We start from the raw sequence: 19,030 nt of genomic DNA on the forward strand, positions 1-19,030 counted from the left end.
TGTCCCTGTGACTGCTGATAGCTAAAAGTCACTGTTAACAGATCGTAGTCAGGCCAGCACATCCAGGCTAGGTGGGTTATTAGTGGTGCCGCACCCTGGCTTTAATACAAAGATTTGTGGCATTGCATCTCAGTTTCTATCAATTCTGGGAAAGTTATGACACTCATTCATTTAATGAGTAATTCTCAAGGATGTACTATGTATCAGGTATTGAATGCCCTGAGGTTACAGTGGCAGATTGGGCTTGGTTCATGCTTCTACTAAGTATGCAGTCCAATGAGGAGCCAGACAAATAATCCCAGCATGGTCTGTGAGGAAATAGTGAGCAGAGTGGGTCAGTGGATCAGCTTCTTACCAGGGCTTGGGTCAGTTCCCTACTAAGACAGAAACAGGAGCGTGAGTTATGATACACCAGGATGGTGTGAGAGAGAAGAGTGGGCTCAGATATATATCCTATCATGGTGAAAACAGCCTTGAAGGCCAGGAAGAGAGAGGGACGGGGGAAGGTGAGGGAGGAGGCAGGGAGAAGGAGAGGGAGGGGGAGAGGGGGAGAGGGAGAGAGAGAGAGAGAGAGAGGGAGAGAGAGAGAGAGAGAGAGAGAGAGAGAGAGAGAGAGAGAGAGAGATTCAGAGCACTCTGCACTGCTTGTTGCATGGACATTACTTCAGTGAATATTTGTTTACTGAGTCAGTGAAAGAAAGCTTTTACTGTAGAAGTTGAAACACCTTCCAGAGTACTGAGTAATGATCTTTGGTTGGGTTGTCTGGACTTACTAAGAGCATTATTCAGCTCCAGACTAGTTATAAACTACCAAGAAGCTTCACAATGGTCTCCCAACATTGAATTTTATTAATTTACTTAACCACGTAAACTCTTTTCCTGTAGAACGCCAAACTGAGTTTCCTCAAGATTATTGGTCTGTGTGCATTTGAGGGACATTTTTGGAGTCATTGATTTCACTCAATTTAGCTGTTTTTCCATTTGTTTTCTGCTGCTGTGATAAAACACTATGACCAAAAGCAACATCCAGCCAGGACAGTTATAGTACATCATAGGGAGAAGGCAGGGCAGGAACCGAGGTGTAGACCAAGAGGAGACATTGTTTTTTATCAGTTTGCTTTCTCACACAACCCAGGCCCACTTGCCCAGGCTGGCAGCAGCATACCCCATCCTCCTGCATCAATCCTCAATCAAAAATATGCCCCACAGACTTGCCCATGGGCCAGTCCGATGGAGGAAGTTCCTAAGTTCAGATTCCCACTTCCCAGGTGTCTTTAGTTTGGGTCAAGTTCACAAAAGCAAACCAGGACACTATGCTATTAACATAGGGAGGAACGAGGAACAGGCCATATATTAAATTAGATGTTCTAGAGATAAAATCCTTATGATTTGCACACATTTTTCCCATTATTGGAGCAGCTTCTTGGCTCTCTTGATAATATCACTGATGAACAGATGTTTTTATTTTTGTTTATTTTGTTGTTCTAGTGATTGAACACACACACACACACACCAAGCAAGTAAGCACTTGACTAGTAAGCTATACCCTAGAATTTACAGCTCTCAGTTGTCTGTGTTTGCTTTTTGTTGTCTTTTTGGTGGTGTGTGTTAGGTTTTAACTCAGGCCTTTTTTGTGCCAAGAAACTGATCTGGTCTTGGTCCACAACTCAAATGTTCTTATTTATTTGTTTAATTTGGGTTTGTTTGTTTGTTCATTTGTTTGTTTTAAGTCCAGGTCTAGTGTAGCCAAGGGCTTAACAACTTCTTTTTAGATTTATTTATTTTTATTTTACATGTGTAAGTGTTTTAACACATGAATATATGTGGTGAGAAAAGGGTGTCTAATTTCCTGGAACTGGAGTTACACAAGGTTGTGGGCCAGTACGTGGGTGCTGGGAACTGAACTTGGGTCCTCTGAAAGAACAACTAGTGATCTTAACCACTGAGCCATCTCTCCAGCCCTATAAGGATGGAACTTTCATCTTCTTGCCTCTACCTCCCTAGCACCAGGATTGCAGGTGTGTGTCACATGTCCTACATTCAATCTGTGCTGGTCTATGGATAAAACTCATGTGTATTTCAGAAGCACTCAACCAACTGCTACATCCTCTGCCCCTCAAATGTTTTTTATTTTAATGAAATGCAAGTCTGTAAGGATTTCCGCGTGCTTCACAGTGGCAGAGAAATGAGCCAAGAGAAGCAAGAAGGGAAGGAAGTTTGGCTCAGCACAGCTCAGTAGCCAGTGCTGGTTCAAACTTCGGAGTCTGACCCAGAGTGATTTATTTTAGGCCAGTGTTTCTCAACTCTCTTAATGCTGCGACCCTTAATACAGTTTCTTTTGTTGTGGTGACCCCCACCTCCAAGCATAAAACCATTCTCGTTGCTACTTCATAACTAATTTTGCTACTGTTATGAATCGTAATGTAAATATACATGTTTTCTGATGGTCTTAGGCGACCCCTGTGAAAGGGTCCTTTGAAACCAGGGGTCAGAAACCAGGGGTTCTGACCCGCAGGTTGAGAACCACTGTTTTAGGCATATTTAAGCACAGCACCATTTGGTAAAAACTATTCTAGTGATGATTAACTCAACCCTGCACTCACAACAAAGCATTTACCAGTTTCCCTGAGGAACAAAAAAGTAAGCTAAAGACAGATGAGGTGAGACTACATCAAAACTCAAAAGTTCATAAAGACAATTTGTATGGTCTGACTGAGAAAAACAGATTTATTTATGATTGAGAAAAATAAAGTTATGATAAGGATCCGGAAGAAGGTCCAGTGCTGGAAAAATCTCTAACCACAAAGACACCAAAGACAGAGCACAAAAGTCAACAGGCTAGAAAGCCTGCCTGTTCCAGCCCTCCTAGTGGAAAACAGGTTTTACGTTTCTTCCCATGAAGGAACAACCTTGTGGGCTTAACCTTCCAGGCACCTCTAATGCAGCAGTTCTCAACCTGTGGGTTACGACCCCTTTGGGTTGTGTATCGATATTTACATTATGATTCAGAACAGTAGCAAAATTACAGTTATCGTGATGTAACGATAAAATACTTCTCTTGTTGGCAGTCAGCACAACACGAGGAGCTGTATTAAAGGGTTGCAGTGTTAGGAAGGTTGAGAACCACTGCTCTAGTACTGTCTGTCAGCACAGAGACCTCCACGACCCTGACACTGGTCATCGTTTTTTGTTTTTTTTTTTTTTTTTCTTTTGCTGCTCATGATTTGTGTATAGTGTTTAAGAAACTATTGTTAATGCACGCCTTTAATCCCAGCACCTAGGAAGCAGAAGCAGGTGGGCCTCTGAGGAAATCCTATCTACATTGCATGTTGCCAGGACACATCATGAGGCCCTGTCTCAGATAGTAACAAAGAACAAAAAATGCGCTAAATAGTAGGTTTATGTATCTATCCCTATATCTTCATCGGAGTGTTCAATAACGTTGGTCTTTTCATGAATGTCCATTCTGTTAGATGTGTAAGTAGCCTGGAAGCTTCCAGCCTTATCCCTGTCCTTCAGCCTCAGTGGTCTCTCTCTTGTTGCAGGAGTTGGTTGCTGAGGGCATGGGAGAGGAACGGAGAGGTCTTCTAGGGTCTTCATTCATGAGAACCAGCCCATTCCTCACTCATCAGGTGTTCAACAGGTTTGTGTGGCTTCAGCGAGTTCTGCATTTTGTGTTCTGGCAGTGAACCATGGAGCCCCGGGGAAGGATGTTGCCCCTGATGCTGACCATGATAGATCCTGGGTTATTGCCACTCACTAATACAGTCGTGCCAGAAAGACCCCATCCCTGAGGTGTTGATGTGAGCCAAGCACATACCTTGTCTCCTGGTAGCTCTGCTGTGCTCCTGCTGTGATGGGGAGGAGGACTTACAGATGTAGTTTCTAAGCTGAAGCTTATCTCAGGAACCCTGTGTCTTCTTCTCAGTGGCCTCTCATTGCTAGGGGTGCTTTGAGATCCATTAGAGTCTCCGCCTTCCCTGTCTATGAGTCTCCAGAACTGGGACATCTTGTTTTGTATGAGGACCGGCATGACTGTAATCAATGGCTCTACCCTTGTGTTTTATGTTCACAGCTATCACTCAGAAACCAATCTTGTCCGATATATGAAGAAACTAGAAAACAAAGACATCTCCCTCGTTCACAGCATGATTCCATTGGTAGCTGTTTGTGGCCTTTCTTCTCACTCCTAGCCCTGTTCCGATTCCCCCTGTGGATCATGTCTAGTACAATACAATGCAAGCGGGGAGAAGCAGGACCTTGTGGGAGGTGGGAGGGCTCATTGATGGCGCGTCGAAAATCACTAATGAGATGTTCCTTGGATGTGCCTCCTCCAGGGGTCCTGCACCATGAAGCTCAACAGCTCCTCCGAACTCACAGTAAGTAGGTCATGGTTATGAAGTGGGTATTTATGGGCAGACTTCCAGTTTGTACAGAAGCAGAAGACAGAACCCTACCTAGACTGCCTCTGTGCCTTAATGATCCTTTACCTTATCATTCTGCAATAGTGGCAGAGACCCTGATATCTCTCACAACTTGATCAGTTAAGTTTATGGATGAAGTTGACTGTGGTGGTGCTCTTGCTCTTTTTCATACACACAAATAAATAAATATGGATATATATATATATATATATATATATATATATATATTTATATTCACAGCCTGCCAGGTATGGTGGCATATGCCTTTAATCCCAGGACACTCTGGAAGCAGAGGCAGGCAGAAGTTTAGGGCTATCTTGTTCTAAAAAGTGTATTTCAGGACAGCCAAGGCTATACAGACAAACTCTGCCTCAAAAAACAAAACAAACCAACAAAATTTATGGACAAAATTTGTTATTATTGACAAAGTTTTATCTCAGGATATTTTTAAAGCCATTGATACAAGCAATCTTCTTGGCTCAACGTTCCAAGTAGCTGGGTCTACAAGCATGTCCTCCATGCCCAGCTATGTAAAGTGACTATTATTACTATGGCACAGTATAGTGGTTCTCTCTTATGTATGGGTCCCAGGGGTCAAAGCCAGGTCATAAGGCTTCATGACAAGCAATTTCATCACTGAGCTATCTTATCAACTCTTCAAAATTTTTATTTATTTATTTATTTATTTATTTATTTATTTTTGGTTTTTCGAGACAGGGTTTCTCTGTGTAGCTCTGGCTGTCCTGGAACTCACTCTGTAGACCAGGCTGGCCTCAAACTCAGAAATCCACCTGCCTCTGCCTCCCAAGTGCTGGGATTAAAGGCATGCACCACCACCGCCGGGCCAAAATTATTTTTTAATTAAAATAATTAAATGATTAGTGTTTTTAAACTTGGACTTTTAAAAACTTGTTAACTTTTATTGGTTTGTAGTTAGCCTCAGAGGGAGAGTTAACAACATTGAACGTGTGCTGGATGTTGCCTCCGTGGTAAAATACTTGCCTAGCACTCTTGAGCTCTAGTTTGCCTCTTCGTTACAACAACAAAGAAAAATTGACAGGCACGGGCCTGTAATCCCAGTATTAAAAATCAAAGGCAGGACCTTGAGTTTGCATATCAAAAGACAAACAGACAAATGAAAATATACCTCTTTCTAGAAATCCACTCACAGTGTCAGAGGGTGAGATTTAAGACTTAAATTTATTCTCTGTGTCAATAGGAATTTGATTGACATGGTGTTGTGCTAGGTCCTCGTCTTTAGAAGACCTAGGTCATTACAATGGAGTTAATTCATTCCCTTTATTTCTTGGGATTCTCCAGACATTATAAGTCATTTCAGGCAAAGGAACTGACTTCGGACTGGGTTAGGAAGGGTCTCTCCTATTTATATTTCTGTTCATGGCTTGTTCTGCTCAGTAAAAAGAATATGCATGCATATGTACACATGTAAGAATTTGACTAAACTCACTGCTTTGTGGATAGCAGTCTGTTTTGGGACCTTTTTGCTCCTGGATACGTAGAATAGTGTTTCTGTGGAAGTTGTCTTCTTGGCTTTTGTGTCCCACTTGTACAGTGTAGAAAGTAATAGTTCTGATATCCTTGGTTTATGCAGAGAAACCAAATGTGTATTCTGAATGCCTTGAGAGCTCCTGGCTCCTTGGTACCATTCTTGGTGATGGTATATTGTCATCAAAATCATTGTTTCTCTTATACTGTACATACGCTTATTTTTCTCTTCTCGCTCTGCAGCCCATCACCTGGAGAGAATTTGCTAACATCCACCCCTTTGTGCCACTGGACCAAGCCCAGGGATACCAGCAGCTTTTCCAAGAGCTTGAGAAGGATCTGTGTGAGCTCACGGGTTATGACCGAGTCTCATTCCAGCCAAACAGGTAAGAGGCTTCGTTTCCCTCTGGTTTAGCAGCTGTACAACACCCACATCCAAAAGCAAAGTGTTCTTTTAGTGTATCTTATTTTTTTAAAAAAATTATTTAATTTTATCTTATATGCATTGGTGTGAGGGTGTCGGATCCTTGGAACTGGAGTTACAGACAGTTGTGAGCTGCCGTGTGGGTGCTGAGAATTGAACCCAGATCCTCTGGAAGAGCAGACAGTGCTCTTAACCACTGAGCCGCCTCTCCAGCTCTGTCCATGTCGTCTGTTTCTATCATTTATTGCCAGTTATCATTCGGAGTTGACTGGGCATTTAGACTCTGCTGAAGGGGTTATAGCCAGACTTCCAAAGTGGCCTCAGTTACATAGATACAAATTTGATGGTCTTTTGTGGACTGGGAGAGAAATTAGGAATATTGAATATAGGGCCTTGGGTTTCTACTATGTGAACCTCCCTCTGCTGTTCCTTGGGCCTCCTTAGAGATAACATCGTGCCTAAATTCAAAGGGGCAATGTTCCCAACCATGCAAAATTACAAATGTTTCAGGTCCAGCTTCCTATGTTATACCGGAATCTCTGAAAGTGAACTGTAGTACTTCAATTAAGAGGAATTATTTACAGGAGCTATGAGTGAGCATAATAACCATAAACTTTGACATGTAAACCTTCCTGAATATTAAGAAAGTCATCTCTGGTCTTTCTGTTTCCCTGGGATATTTAGATCCTAAATGCAAAATATCAAGTAGTTTATCCCTGCTGGGCATGGTGACATGCGTCTACTATAATCATAGTATTTAGCAGGCAGATGTAGATGGATCTATGGGAATTCGATACCAGCATGGCTCGACATGGTTAATTCCAGGCCAGCCAAGAGGATGTAGTGGGTTTTATCCCATTTTTGTTTGTTTGTTTAATCCCAGTTTTTTTTTTCCAAAAACATCAACCTGGAAGACATTTATAGGCTGGGTAAGAAAAGAGCCTAATAATATTTCATTGCCTTTGCCTTTCCCATTGAGCTCAGCATGACTTGCTTCAACTTGTTTCCAAAACTCTCTCTGTCATTCTTAAAGTCACTCAAGAGCACACACCAAACACACTCTAGAAATTTGGTTCAGAATTTTGATACGGCAACCAGAAACAAGGAAGAAGTATATTGTCCAGGGACACAAGTAAAAGACAGAATGAAATTACTGAGTGTTTGGCTTCTGAAGTTGAGGAAGTTGCTGGGCTGGCTAGTTTTGTGTCAACTTGACCCAGGGTAGTCATCAACAGAAGAAAGGCCTCCATGAGACGGGGCTGAAGGCAAGAATTGGGCGTTTTCTTAATTAGTGATTTAATGGAGGTATGGGGGTGGGGGACTGGGGAGGTCAACCTTTACAGATAGGGCCATCTCAGGCCTTGGTGGTCCTGGGTTCTATATGAAAGCAGGCTGAGCAGGCCATGGTGAGCAAGCCAGTAAGCAGCTCCCTCCATGGCCTCCAGATTTTGTGCCTTTTTTTGAGGTCTTATCCTGATTTAACAGTGATGTAGAAGTGTAAACCAAACAAACTGTCTTCTCCTCAATTTGTTTTCAGTCACGGAGTTTCATTACAGCAATAGTAACCCTGAGACAGTTGCTTTTGACAAGTGAAAGTTCAAGTGGGCAGGGGAGGTGGCTCAGTGAGTTAGTGCCTATTGAACAAGCTTGAGGAAGTGGTAGCAACCTAAGGCTCCTGCAGGGACATGGGAGGCAGAGCCCTCGCAATCTGTTGCTGTTTCTTTGTTTGTCTTTGTTTTTAAATCAAGACAAGACATTTTTCTTTTTTCTTTTTTTTTGGTTTTTCGAGACAGGGTTTCTCTGTATAGCCCTGGCTGTCCTGGAACTCACTCTGTAGATCAGGCTGGCCTCGAACTCAGAAATCCACCTGCCTCTGCCTCCCAAGTGCTGGGATTAAAGGCGTGTGTCACCACTTTCTATAAATATAACTGAGCAAATGTTCCTGTGCTATGGTGGAAAATCTTTTGAGCATATGCCCAGGAGTAGTATAGCTGAGTCTTGGGGTAGAAATATCCCAAATATTCTGAGAGACCACCAAATGACTTCCAGAGTGTTATACAAGATCTTACTCTGAAGCTTATGCTGGCCTCAAATTCATAGCATTTCTCCCAACTCGGTCACCCTGATGCTGAGATTATATAGGGCCTGAGCCACCAAACTACCTTCAGCTTTTTAACTGTTATAGTCCACAATATAATCTTTTCTTTAGGGATTATTTTGAACTCTCTAGTTAATTAATTAATTGAGACAATTATTCACTATGTAGTCCTGGCTGCCATGGAGGCTCAATATGTAGACCAGGCTGGCCTCAAACTCACAAAGATCTACCTGCCTCTGCCTCCTGAGTTCTGGAACTAAAGCTGTGGGATGCCATGCCTATCTTATTGTCATTTTGGGGTTTGACTGAGGGCCTCAAGTATTCGAAGTGTGCAGTTTACCACAGCAGTAACTTTTCAACCCGTAATACCGTTTGACTTGTACAAATACAAAATCCAGAGTTAGACATGGTGGTGTGAGTTAGAGGTAGAGGGATCAGGAGTTCAAAACTAGTCTCAGTCTGGGCAACATGTCCTCAGTGGGAGGTCTGGGGACAGCTGATGCTTAAGAGTGTACTCCACTCCTGAGTTCTATGTTGCTGTGTGTGTGTGTGTGTTTGTGTGTGTGTGTGTGTGTGTCTGTGTGTGTGTGTATGTGCAAAGCATGTGGAAATATTTCTTATAAAAAATAAGGTGAGACCTGTCTCCAAATATTTCAAAGCAGTCCTCATTTGATACAATTCTCTGGTGTCTGTGAAATTAGACATTATGTTTTCTTAGGTACAAACCTAGATAAAGCTAAGCTGAGTTTGGGGCAGGCACTTCTAAATCTCAAGCTTTTCACCCATGATTCCTGGCAGGAAGGTTCTCATAAATCATTGAGCTTTTGCCCTTAAAATATTTCCTCTAGTCTGAGGAAAGGAAACTTTGGCTGTGTGAACTACCTCCCTGTCTCGGCCTACAATGTTGGTTTTTATTTATTTTTTTCTCAATTTATATTATCTAGCTGGGCTTGTACACCAGTGTCCATGCACCCAGATGGGGAGGCTGTAGTTAGCCATAGGACACTGGGGTCTCTTCGGCTTCAGCCTCTGCCAAGCTTATTGGTTCTTCTGGTTTTGTCTGAAAACATATTGCATTTCTTGTGAATTCTTTGAAGAGTAAGTACTAGTTTTAGATGAAATCACCCGTTAGTTTCCCCTTATTCTGAGGTGAACAGTGAAATGCTGTGTAGCCTCTCCTTCCTCTGAGTAATGGTGAGGCAGTTCACAGCACTGCTCACCCAGCAGCGGTGGTTCTGAGGCCCACTATCCCTTAGCGTCACCCTCCTGCAGGCCGCAGTGCAGCTCTGCACCTTCACCCTTTCATATCAAATAGATGTTAAGGCCACTGCCTTAAGTTCCCCTCCACAGCAGGTCCTTTTCTGCAGGTCTCCAGCTGGTTTATACAGATAAGCATTTTTTTCATAATCCTTTTCCACCAACAGGTGGCACCAATCACCTTATTTAATGATTTCTCCAAAGTAAGCTTCCTATGACATTCAAACATATTTGCAGTATTTAGGAAAAAGAAAAGCTGATATTAAGAGCATCTAAGGCAAAAACTAGTCAGCATTTCCAACCTTTCCCATAGTGCTTCCTACTGGATTACTAGCTCTTTGGTCCAAACAGTATGTTTGTGTGGTTGAAGGACAACCCACGGGAGTTGATTCTCTTTCCTTCCTTCATGTGGACCCTGGGGATGAAACTCAGGTCATCAGGATTGGCAGCAAGCTCCTCCTTGACCCGCTGGCCCATCCTACCATTCCCAGTGCCTTTCGATGTTCTTCCATACCTGCCACAAGGCAAGGCCAGTGGATGGTATGAGAACAAGGCAAATATAAAATATTCACATCGTCTTTCCACCTTACCTCCCTCCAACTCCTTCCACACACTCTTGCTCCCTTTTCAAATTCATTACCTCTTTTTTTCTTTCATTGTCACACACACACACACTCACACACGATCTGATGAGTCCATTGGTGTTGCTTGTGTATATGTCTTTATGGCTGGCCATTTTATGTTGGATAACTAGAAAGTGGGCTCATCCCTAGGGAAGGCTACTTACCTGTTCTCTGCCAAGGGGTGGAGCCTTGAGAGATCCCCCTTTCCCCTGATAGCGTGCCTATTGGTGTTGCCTTTGTTCAGCTCATGTTTAGATAGCCACATTGTTGAGCGAGCACGGATGTGGCTTCCTAGTCATTTTTCGGAGACACAATCTCACAGCAGTTTTCTTGTTCTTCTGGCTTCTTAAAGTCTTTCCGCCTCATCGTCTCCAGTGTTCCCCAGTGTTAGGTCCAGAGTTATATTGTAGATGTCTTCCCTGGGCCCAGGCACCCCGTGATCACTTGCTCTCTGCATTTTGACAAGTTATGGTTTTCTTCAGTGGCCTCCATCTGCCACAGACAGAAGGTTCTTTGGTGAGAGGTGAAGGCTACAGGTATCTGGGGTGTAAGGATAAGTTTTTAGAGTGCAGTTAGGAATTATGCTTGGTTTTTGGTAATGTGGCTTTAGTATGTTCTCCAAGATCCATGACCTCGCTATCCCTGTGCGGTTGGCTAGATTTCCAGGATCAGGTATGATGTGCTTTTGTTGGGCAAGCAGAAGTCCAATTAGACAGCTGTTGATTAGTGTGGTGGTTTGAATATGCTTGCCCCAGGGAGCAGCACCATTAGGAGGTGTGACTTTGTTGGAGTAGGTGTGGCCTTGTTGGAGGAAGTGTATCACTGTGTGGGTGGGCTTTGACCTTCCTCCTAGCTTCTTGGGAGACAATCTCTTCCTAGTTACCTTTAGATCAAGATGTAGAACTCTTAGCTCCTCTAGCACCATGCCTGCCTGGACACTGCTATGCTTTCTGCCATGATGATAATGAACTCAACCTCTGACCCCGTAAGCGAGCTCCAATTAAATGTTGTTTTTTATAAGAGTTGCCTTGGTCATGGTGCCTCTTCATTCACAGCAATGGAAACCCTAACTAAGACAGTTACCTTCAGGAATATGAGTGTCACTACACGTTTTTTAAAGTTCCTTACTATAGGGGAAAGGATGACTTGTGTGATTGCCTGGGTTGAAGGGTAGAATTCAATTTGGATTAAATCTCTCAAGCATTTATTTCAGAGCCACTTCATATCATAAAAACACAGTTCTTTAGGTCCTTTGTGGGGAAAAGCACAGAACGCCAAGTCTAGCTTGTTGAGATAAGGTGGGCACATAGCATAAACATTGCCATAACCTTTCCATGTACAGTAGATGCATGAGCTGATCTTGGGTCACATGAGCATGTAAGGTAAAATGCAATGAAGCTTTTAAAAATGATGTGTGTGTGTGTGTGTGTGTGTGTGTGTGTGTGTCTGTGTGTGTGTGTCCATGTCCGTGTCCGTGTGTCCATCCAAGGAAGTCAGAAGAGGATGTCAGATTCTCAAGACTGGTGTTTCAGGCACTTCTGAGCTGCTCAGCATGGATGCTGTGAACTGAACCATCCTCTGGAAAGAGCCAAAATGCCCTTAACTGCCGAACTCTCTCTCTCTCTAGCCTGTACAATAAGCGTTTGCTGGAGGAAAAAGGTCATTCATTCACCAGTCAGTGTTTATTATACATCCTTTTTATCAGTGTTCATGGTATAGAAAATAAAATTAAGAGTAAAGTGAAGAAGAGCCTTGCTTTCAGGAATACCCTGCCTCTTTGGGGCCTACTTATTGATAATAAGTCATTCATATTTAGGATCTGAAGACACTATCTCAGCACAAGGACCTTGTATGAAAAACCCCAAGATAAGAATTGGCTTGGTATATGGTTCAAGGATGGCCTGGGCAGCTAAAGAATGGCAGAACACAGCCATAGGACTGTGCTAGGGTCACCCTGACAAAGAGTTGCCTTTGGGAGGGCTCATAGAGTTGGACTTGTTTTTGAATGGGTAGGATTGGGATGATACAGTCTTTGTGTGGATTTCCACCATTCAGAACATCTGCATGGTTTGTTATTCCCCATTTAATAGATGACAGAGCAGCAGGGGACCACGTAAATGATAGGTGATAGTGATTTTCAATGTACAGCGTTCATTTCCTTGTTCTTAAAATAAAAGCCATTAAGTGTGCTGGCACTTTGGGCCACAGCTGTAAAATGAGGGATATATCTCCAGAGTGTAGAGTGGAGAACAAGACTCTGAAAGAAGCAAAGAGACCTGTTACTCACTTTCCCTTCCTTGCTTCATGGAGTACCAGGACTCTGACCCATTTGCAGTTGGCTCTGCTCTGCTCACAGGAACATTGGTCATTAAGAAAGCTCTTGAAGGGGTGCCTGCAAGATAATGCCAGGCTTCTAGCCACACAGTCACAGGACAGGAACAAGGTGTGATGGGAATGGAACGTTTCTGTGGAGGTCATGTGGCCTTGGTGTGACTCAATATTTGATGGAATTAGAAAACACTTCTTATTCTAGGTGTGATCATTATGACACAGTTACATTTTAAGATTTCTTTCCTTTGAAATGTACTCATTGGTTTGAGCTGATAAAACATGAGCCTGATGTTTGTTTCATAATTGCTTGGTTCAGCATAAAGGGGTTTGTTGAGTGCAGGATGTGTTTAGGAATGAGACTCATCATGAACTTATCCTTATATCTTTGTATTATTTTCAAATTTCCCCCTTGTAAAAGCTGGATAACGAGTTTCTTATATTCTCACAATCTTTTTTTAAAACCAGTCAAATTCCCCTGAGTAAAACCAGGTTGATTTGATGGTCCTGAGCTGGTAAGCATGGCCCACCTCTGGTTAGTACCAGACTGTTAGTTTTGTTCCTGTGAAGATGCTGCATGATAGGAACTTGGACCTTGGCTGCTTAATGTTTGGTTAGTGTCTGGTGAATCCTGATGGGAAAGTCTGCAGTCCACAACCCTGACTCTTCTCTTCTTGTCTTTGCAGCGGAGCGCAGGGGGAGTATGCTGGACTGGCCACCATCAGAGCGTACTTAGACCAGAAAGGAGAGAGGCACAGAACGGTGAGCATGGGCAGGTGGTGCGTGCTCTCTGGGGGAGGTTGCAGGTTCAGATCTCAGGATCTTTTGTTCTGTGGGATCCACCTTTCCAACCTTTTGGGAAGTGGACAGGGAAACCATCATGATCCTTGCCTCCAAGACATACCACATAATCACTGTTAGGGAAAACATTCAGAGATAAACAGCTTTTGTGCAAACCCAGCATATGGAGTCAGTCAGTGGGCCATGAAAGTCCTCTCTAGGGAAAAGGAGGCAAGAGCCTGATGGTTGCCATTGCTGCTGTCCTCATTGGCTTGGTCCTAGCCCTTGGGCCTAGGACTGTAGTAATTTTGAGCCTAAGCATAGTCTGAGCTGTATGTATCCTCAGAAGATACCACTGAATTAATATGTTCCTCCATGGGATTGTTCCTAGCACTAAACAAACGTGAGGATGGGGAGCAGATGTGTTTCTGCTTAGACATGGGAGTCAAGTTTACAAAAGTGACGCCTCTGGGGACCAGCTGATGCTGCTGGGCACCACTACTGTCCCAGAAAGACATGTTGTCATCTACCCAAAGCCTCTCCTTCAGGCCAAAGGAGACCTCTGCTCTCAGCCCCTTCGTTTTGGAGGCCAGCTCCTTGCTAGGGTTTCTACTGAGCTGTGGAGCTGGAATTCTTAGAGGGATTATAGGGTAGGTATCAGGAGCAGGACAAAGAGGCCCTGACTGTTCCAGGAGAGTTCCAGAAGGTTCTTCCCTAGGTAGGTAATGTCAGTGAGTGGTAGGTAGCCCAGGCTCATGTCCTTTCTGAGCTTATTGAAACTGATTTTTTTTCTGGCTAGTCTGAGTTCTGCCATAAAGAATTTTAAAACTTTCACATCTTCCTTGAAAAAGACATGAGTAAGGAATGTTGTCTCCCTCTGTAGCCTATCCATCTGATTCTAAAACTGTGCCTTCCCACTGGGAATAGAGTAATAATTGTTCTTCCTCTTCCTCCTCTTCCTCCTCCTCCTCTTCCTCCTCCCCCTCTTCTTCCTCCTCTTCCTCCTCTTCTTCCTATTCCTCCTCCTCTTCCTCCTCTTCTTCCTCTTCCTTCTCCTCCTCTTCTTCCTCCCCTTCCTCCTCCCCTCCCTCCTCTTCCTCCTCCTCTTCCTCCTCCTCTCCCTCTTCTTCCTTCTCCTTCTCCTCTTCCTCTTCCTCCTTTGTGCTGTTGGAGAGGGAACCCAGGCTTTTCCCATACTTGGGCAATACTGTGTACCTGAGCTACATCATCAACAGGTTTTGTTTGTTTGCCATTATACTGTTATTATTACAGACATGTAGCCCAGGCTGGCCTCATACTCTCTGTTCAGCTAAGAATGCTTTGAGTTCCTTACTCAACCTCCTGCCTCCTCCCAGGTGCTGAGATTGTCTTTCTGAGCATACGCCCCACTTGTTTTGATGTTTGGATATGTTTGTATGTTAGTTGAGGTAGGGTCTCAGTCCATAAGTTCAGGCTGGCCTTGAACTTGCAGTTGTTTTGTCTCAATACCCTAAGTGCTAGGTTCACAAATGTGCTCCACCATAGTTGTCATTTGCATTGACTTTCTTTTTTTTCTTTTTTCTTTTCTTTTCTTTTTTTTTTTTGGTTTTTTGGTTTTTTGAGACAGGGTTTCTCTGTGTAGCCCTGGCTGTCCTGGAACTCTGTAGACCAGGCTGGCCTCGAACTCAGAAATTCGCCTGCCTCTGCCTCCCAAGTGCTGGGATTAAAGGTGTGAGCCACCACCGCCCGGCGCATTGATTTTCAACAGTCTTTGAAATGTGCCATTTATGAACTCAGAAATTACTGAGCCCTGGGCATGCATAGGGAGAGTGTGGCAGTCAGAGAGACCTGACGATACAGTAGACAGACGTGCCAATGTGGGCTTATTCACGTGGTTTCATGTGACCTTCAGCTTTATGAGGAAAGGGTAGTTTAGATCTATGCATGTTCTTGAGACTCATAGAATCAGAAAGGGAACTATGGAGCTAAGCTGTGCAGTGAGGGAACACTACGTGACCCACTTCATGGGTCTCAAATGCCTGTAAGCCTTGAAGCTCCTTGACCTTGCCTCTCCACCGTTGTTCAATTGAGAACCTGGAGAAGGGGCAGGTCTTGCTGTGAGACCATTCACACTGCACAGCCATTGAATCCCAGAGAAGCCATCAAACCAATGGATCTCAACCCTCCTAAAGCTGTGACCCTGTAATACAGTTCCTCATGTTGTGCTGACCCCAACCATAAAATTATTTATGTTGCTCCTTGGTAACTGAAATTTTGCTACTGTTGTAAATCATAATGTAAATATTTGTGGACACAGAGGGTTGCTAAAGGACTCGCAATACACAGGTTGAGAACCACTGCACCAAACCCACATTAGTCTGTGGCAGGCCCAGGACTAAGCAATGATAATGGGCCAGCCAAAACTCAGTTTTTTTTTCCCCACTCCCTGGTCCTTCCCAACCTTCAGTATTCACCTGTCTCCTATTCTGGCACCAGGAAATAGTTGCTTTGATATAGGAGTTAGGGACCAAGCCAGACACTCCAGATGAGAGATCCTCAGTGATTGGCTGTTGGTGGCTCTTGCTCCCTCTCTGAGCATCCCAGTACTCCTCCCGGACTCCCCACCCCCGGGTATGACATCTTCCCTGGCACCACTGTGCACACTGCTATCACGGGGTGAGAGGCCTTCCCATATGGAACTGCAGGATTCTGCACTTCTGGGCAGTAGAAAAGAAAGACAGGGAAGCCCTCCTAGCTGCTGAGCTCAGAAACATGGACAGAGCCCGCCAGTTTGGAAACATCGGCTGCCTTCTAGACAAACAGCTTTCATTTTTAGCCCATTTTTAGAGAAGAGAATGACTTATTATTCAGATAGCCAGGGAAGATTTTCCACATTAGTGATATCTAAGGCAGCTGCTCCTACACAATGAGCCCTAATGGAGCTGAGTCAAACATACCCCTCTCATTTGAAAAGAAGTTGGAGAAGTTACGTGCTACAGAACCTACCAGGTTTCTAATGGTTCTCTGCCTTCAAGCTGTTTTTAGATGTGACTTCACAATTGCTTTGAGTAAGTTTCAGAGGTTCTTGAAATAGAAAGTCCAAGTTTATGATTCATCAGTTTAATTTGAAAAAAAAATGTGAATTATTTAACAAACATTTAGCAATTACCATGTGCCAGACACAAAGCACTTTACAATCCGTCTTTCACTTTGCTGGTCAAATCTCTACTCAGGCTGAGTTTCCTATAGGAAGATGGAACACTGGGCTCTCAAATCAATACATCTACACTTTTTTAAAATTAATTTTTGAGAACCATTTCTCTTCCTGAATGCCTGAAGCAGTCATAGCTTTTGTTGGGTTTTAATCCCTGGAAAATATGTAAGTTTTCATCTGTCATACAATTATCAATTCTATCAGGATGAAACCTGTGCTTCTACACAGGCTTCCAGAAGTTAGGCTAGAGCATCACCCTAAAGGATATAAATGTACCATAGTTGGATGCACCTGAGAGAATCCAATACATCAAATCTGGGTCCTGGTACCTCTGTGTCCAGCAAACACTGTGATTTTAAAGTGAGGGGAAATTAACATCAGGGTGAAAGTACCTTAAAGTTGTCCAATCTCTCAAGACACAAGAGTGTCTACAGCGCCTGTCTCCACTGTTCCAAGGTGGGATTGATTTCCCATGGCTGCTTTAACAATGATTAGTGCCTCATGACAGCACTCGGGGACTAGAGGGCAGAAGCAGAAACTGTCTTCATGGTGCTGGCGGATGCCTTCCTCTGGTGGAGCTAGGGAGGACGGGCTGCCTCTCCTCATCTCCGCAGGCCACCTTCCTCCTTGGCGCAGGCCCTCTTCTTGCCATCCCACAAAATTCTTGCTTTGCCCATCGCAGCTCCCTCTGTAGCCAGATCCCTGTGATTGACACCTGGGAGTCCATGTAGGAACAGCTGAAAATCCAAATCCAGGGTAATCCACTCACCTGTAGGTCTCCTTTGCTGTAGAACCCGACACCCATGTGCCAAGGCCTTGGACAGGAAACACCTGGAAGACTGTTACTCAGCTGAACAAGGCATGCCTGGTGTTTTCAGCTCTTATTTTGGTTTTGACAACCTCTTTGGTATACATTCTTAATTTTGGCCCGTTATGAATAGTTTATATTCATGTTTTTGATAGTCTCCTTTCCTATTCGTTATCAATAGTCTGTCCTAATGGGTTGCTGTCATCATAAGAGGTAGAATAAAAATAGCTTGTGAGAAAAGATAATGCTCCCAGCCTTGGTCCAGATAGATAGATAGGTAGATAGATAGATAGATAGATAGATAGATAGATAGATAGATAGATAGATAGATAAGTTTGACTACATAAAACAAGTATTTAAGCAAGAAAAAAAGATTAAGGAAAATTCAGAATACACAGTATACTAGTCATTTTAAAAGGGCTTAGTCAGTTAGCAGGAAAGTGTCAGATAATTCAATTTGCCCTTTGCTTAAAGTTCTGGATGGGATGGTGTTTGTGTGTCCATGTGCAAATACAGGTGCTCACAGAGTTGAGATATCAGATCCCTGGGGTCAGGAAGGGAACAAACTCAAGCCGTCTGTGAGAGTATACATACTCTCAACTGCTGAACCATTCATTCAGCCTTGTTCTCCATTGTGTGTGAGTGTGTTTATGTGTGTATGTTTGAGTATATCTGTGTGTGTTTGTATGTGGGCTTGTGTGTGTTTGCACACATGTTTTTTTTTCTCATTAATTTATTTATTCACTTTATATCCCAATCGAGCCCCCCATCTTGTCCCTCCTCCCTTAAAAATCCTTCCCCCCGTTAATCCCACCCCTTTTCTTCAGAGAAGGGGAAGCCCCCCTTGGGTATCACTGTGCCCTGGTACATCAAGTCGCAGTAGGACTAAGCACATCCTCACCCACTGAGGCAGTCCAGCTATGGGGCAGAGATCCAATGACAGGCAAAGAGTCAGAGATAGCCTCTGCTCCAGGTGTTAGGGGACCCACTTGAAGACCTGGCTGCACATATACTATACATGTGTATTGGGCCTAGGTCCAGCCCCTGCATGCCCCCATGGGCATGAGTTAGTTGACCCTGAGGGTCTTCTTGTGATGACTCTGACCCCCTCTGACTTGATTAATCCTATCCCCCCACTCTTCTACACCATTCCCCAGCTCTGCCTGATGTTTGGCTATGGGTCTCTGCATCTGTTTCCATCCGCTACAGATGAAAACCTCTTGGGAGTCATGCTTTTCTTAAGTAATCCACTGTTTTGAAGAAGTAATCCACTGTTTTGAAGGAGTCATTTAGAAGCCTCATTTTTCCTCCAGAAGCCCATTTTTATAACCCTTCCCCAGAGGAGATACCATACTGGTTCTGTGATTTTTTTTTTTTTTTTTTTTTTGAGGGTAGGAGGTTGTTTGAGTTCTATCGGGGAAACTTCTGTCCTGTCCTCTCTTGTGGCATTTCTCCCTGAGAGAGACCTGCAAATTGCAAGTTTCCTGTAGTCACGATTCCTGATGTGGAGGAATCAATGGGAACCTGGGCTTGCAGCTCTGTCCCTACCATACCCAGCAAAACCCTTTGTGGGGCTACTGCTCAATGGT

The 19,030-nt window shown here is 43.7% G+C and overlaps 1 protein-coding gene across 1 annotated transcript in view; it reads left to right on the top strand.

Annotated features, from left to right (window-relative positions):
• Positions 1-19,030, top strand: part of Gldc (glycine decarboxylase) — an 83,223-nt gene that overhangs the window by 43,233 nt on the left and 20,960 nt on the right. Inside the window, exons 12-16 of the mRNA XM_028764102.1 lie at positions 3,546-3,643; positions 4,076-4,160; positions 4,338-4,379; positions 6,174-6,316; positions 13,347-13,422. Of these exons, the coding sequence (XP_028619935.1) occupies positions 3,546-3,643; positions 4,076-4,160; positions 4,338-4,379; positions 6,174-6,316; positions 13,347-13,422 (444 nt within the window). The remainder of the gene's footprint in view (positions 1-3,545; positions 3,644-4,075; positions 4,161-4,337; positions 4,380-6,173; positions 6,317-13,346; positions 13,423-19,030) is intronic.

The sequence above is a fragment of the Grammomys surdaster genome, unplaced genomic scaffold (genome assembly GCF_004785775.1).
Source record: "Grammomys surdaster isolate TR1022 unplaced genomic scaffold, NIH_TR_1.0 141, whole genome shotgun sequence".
Classification (NCBI taxonomy): domain Eukaryota; kingdom Metazoa; phylum Chordata; class Mammalia; order Rodentia; family Muridae; genus Grammomys; species Grammomys surdaster.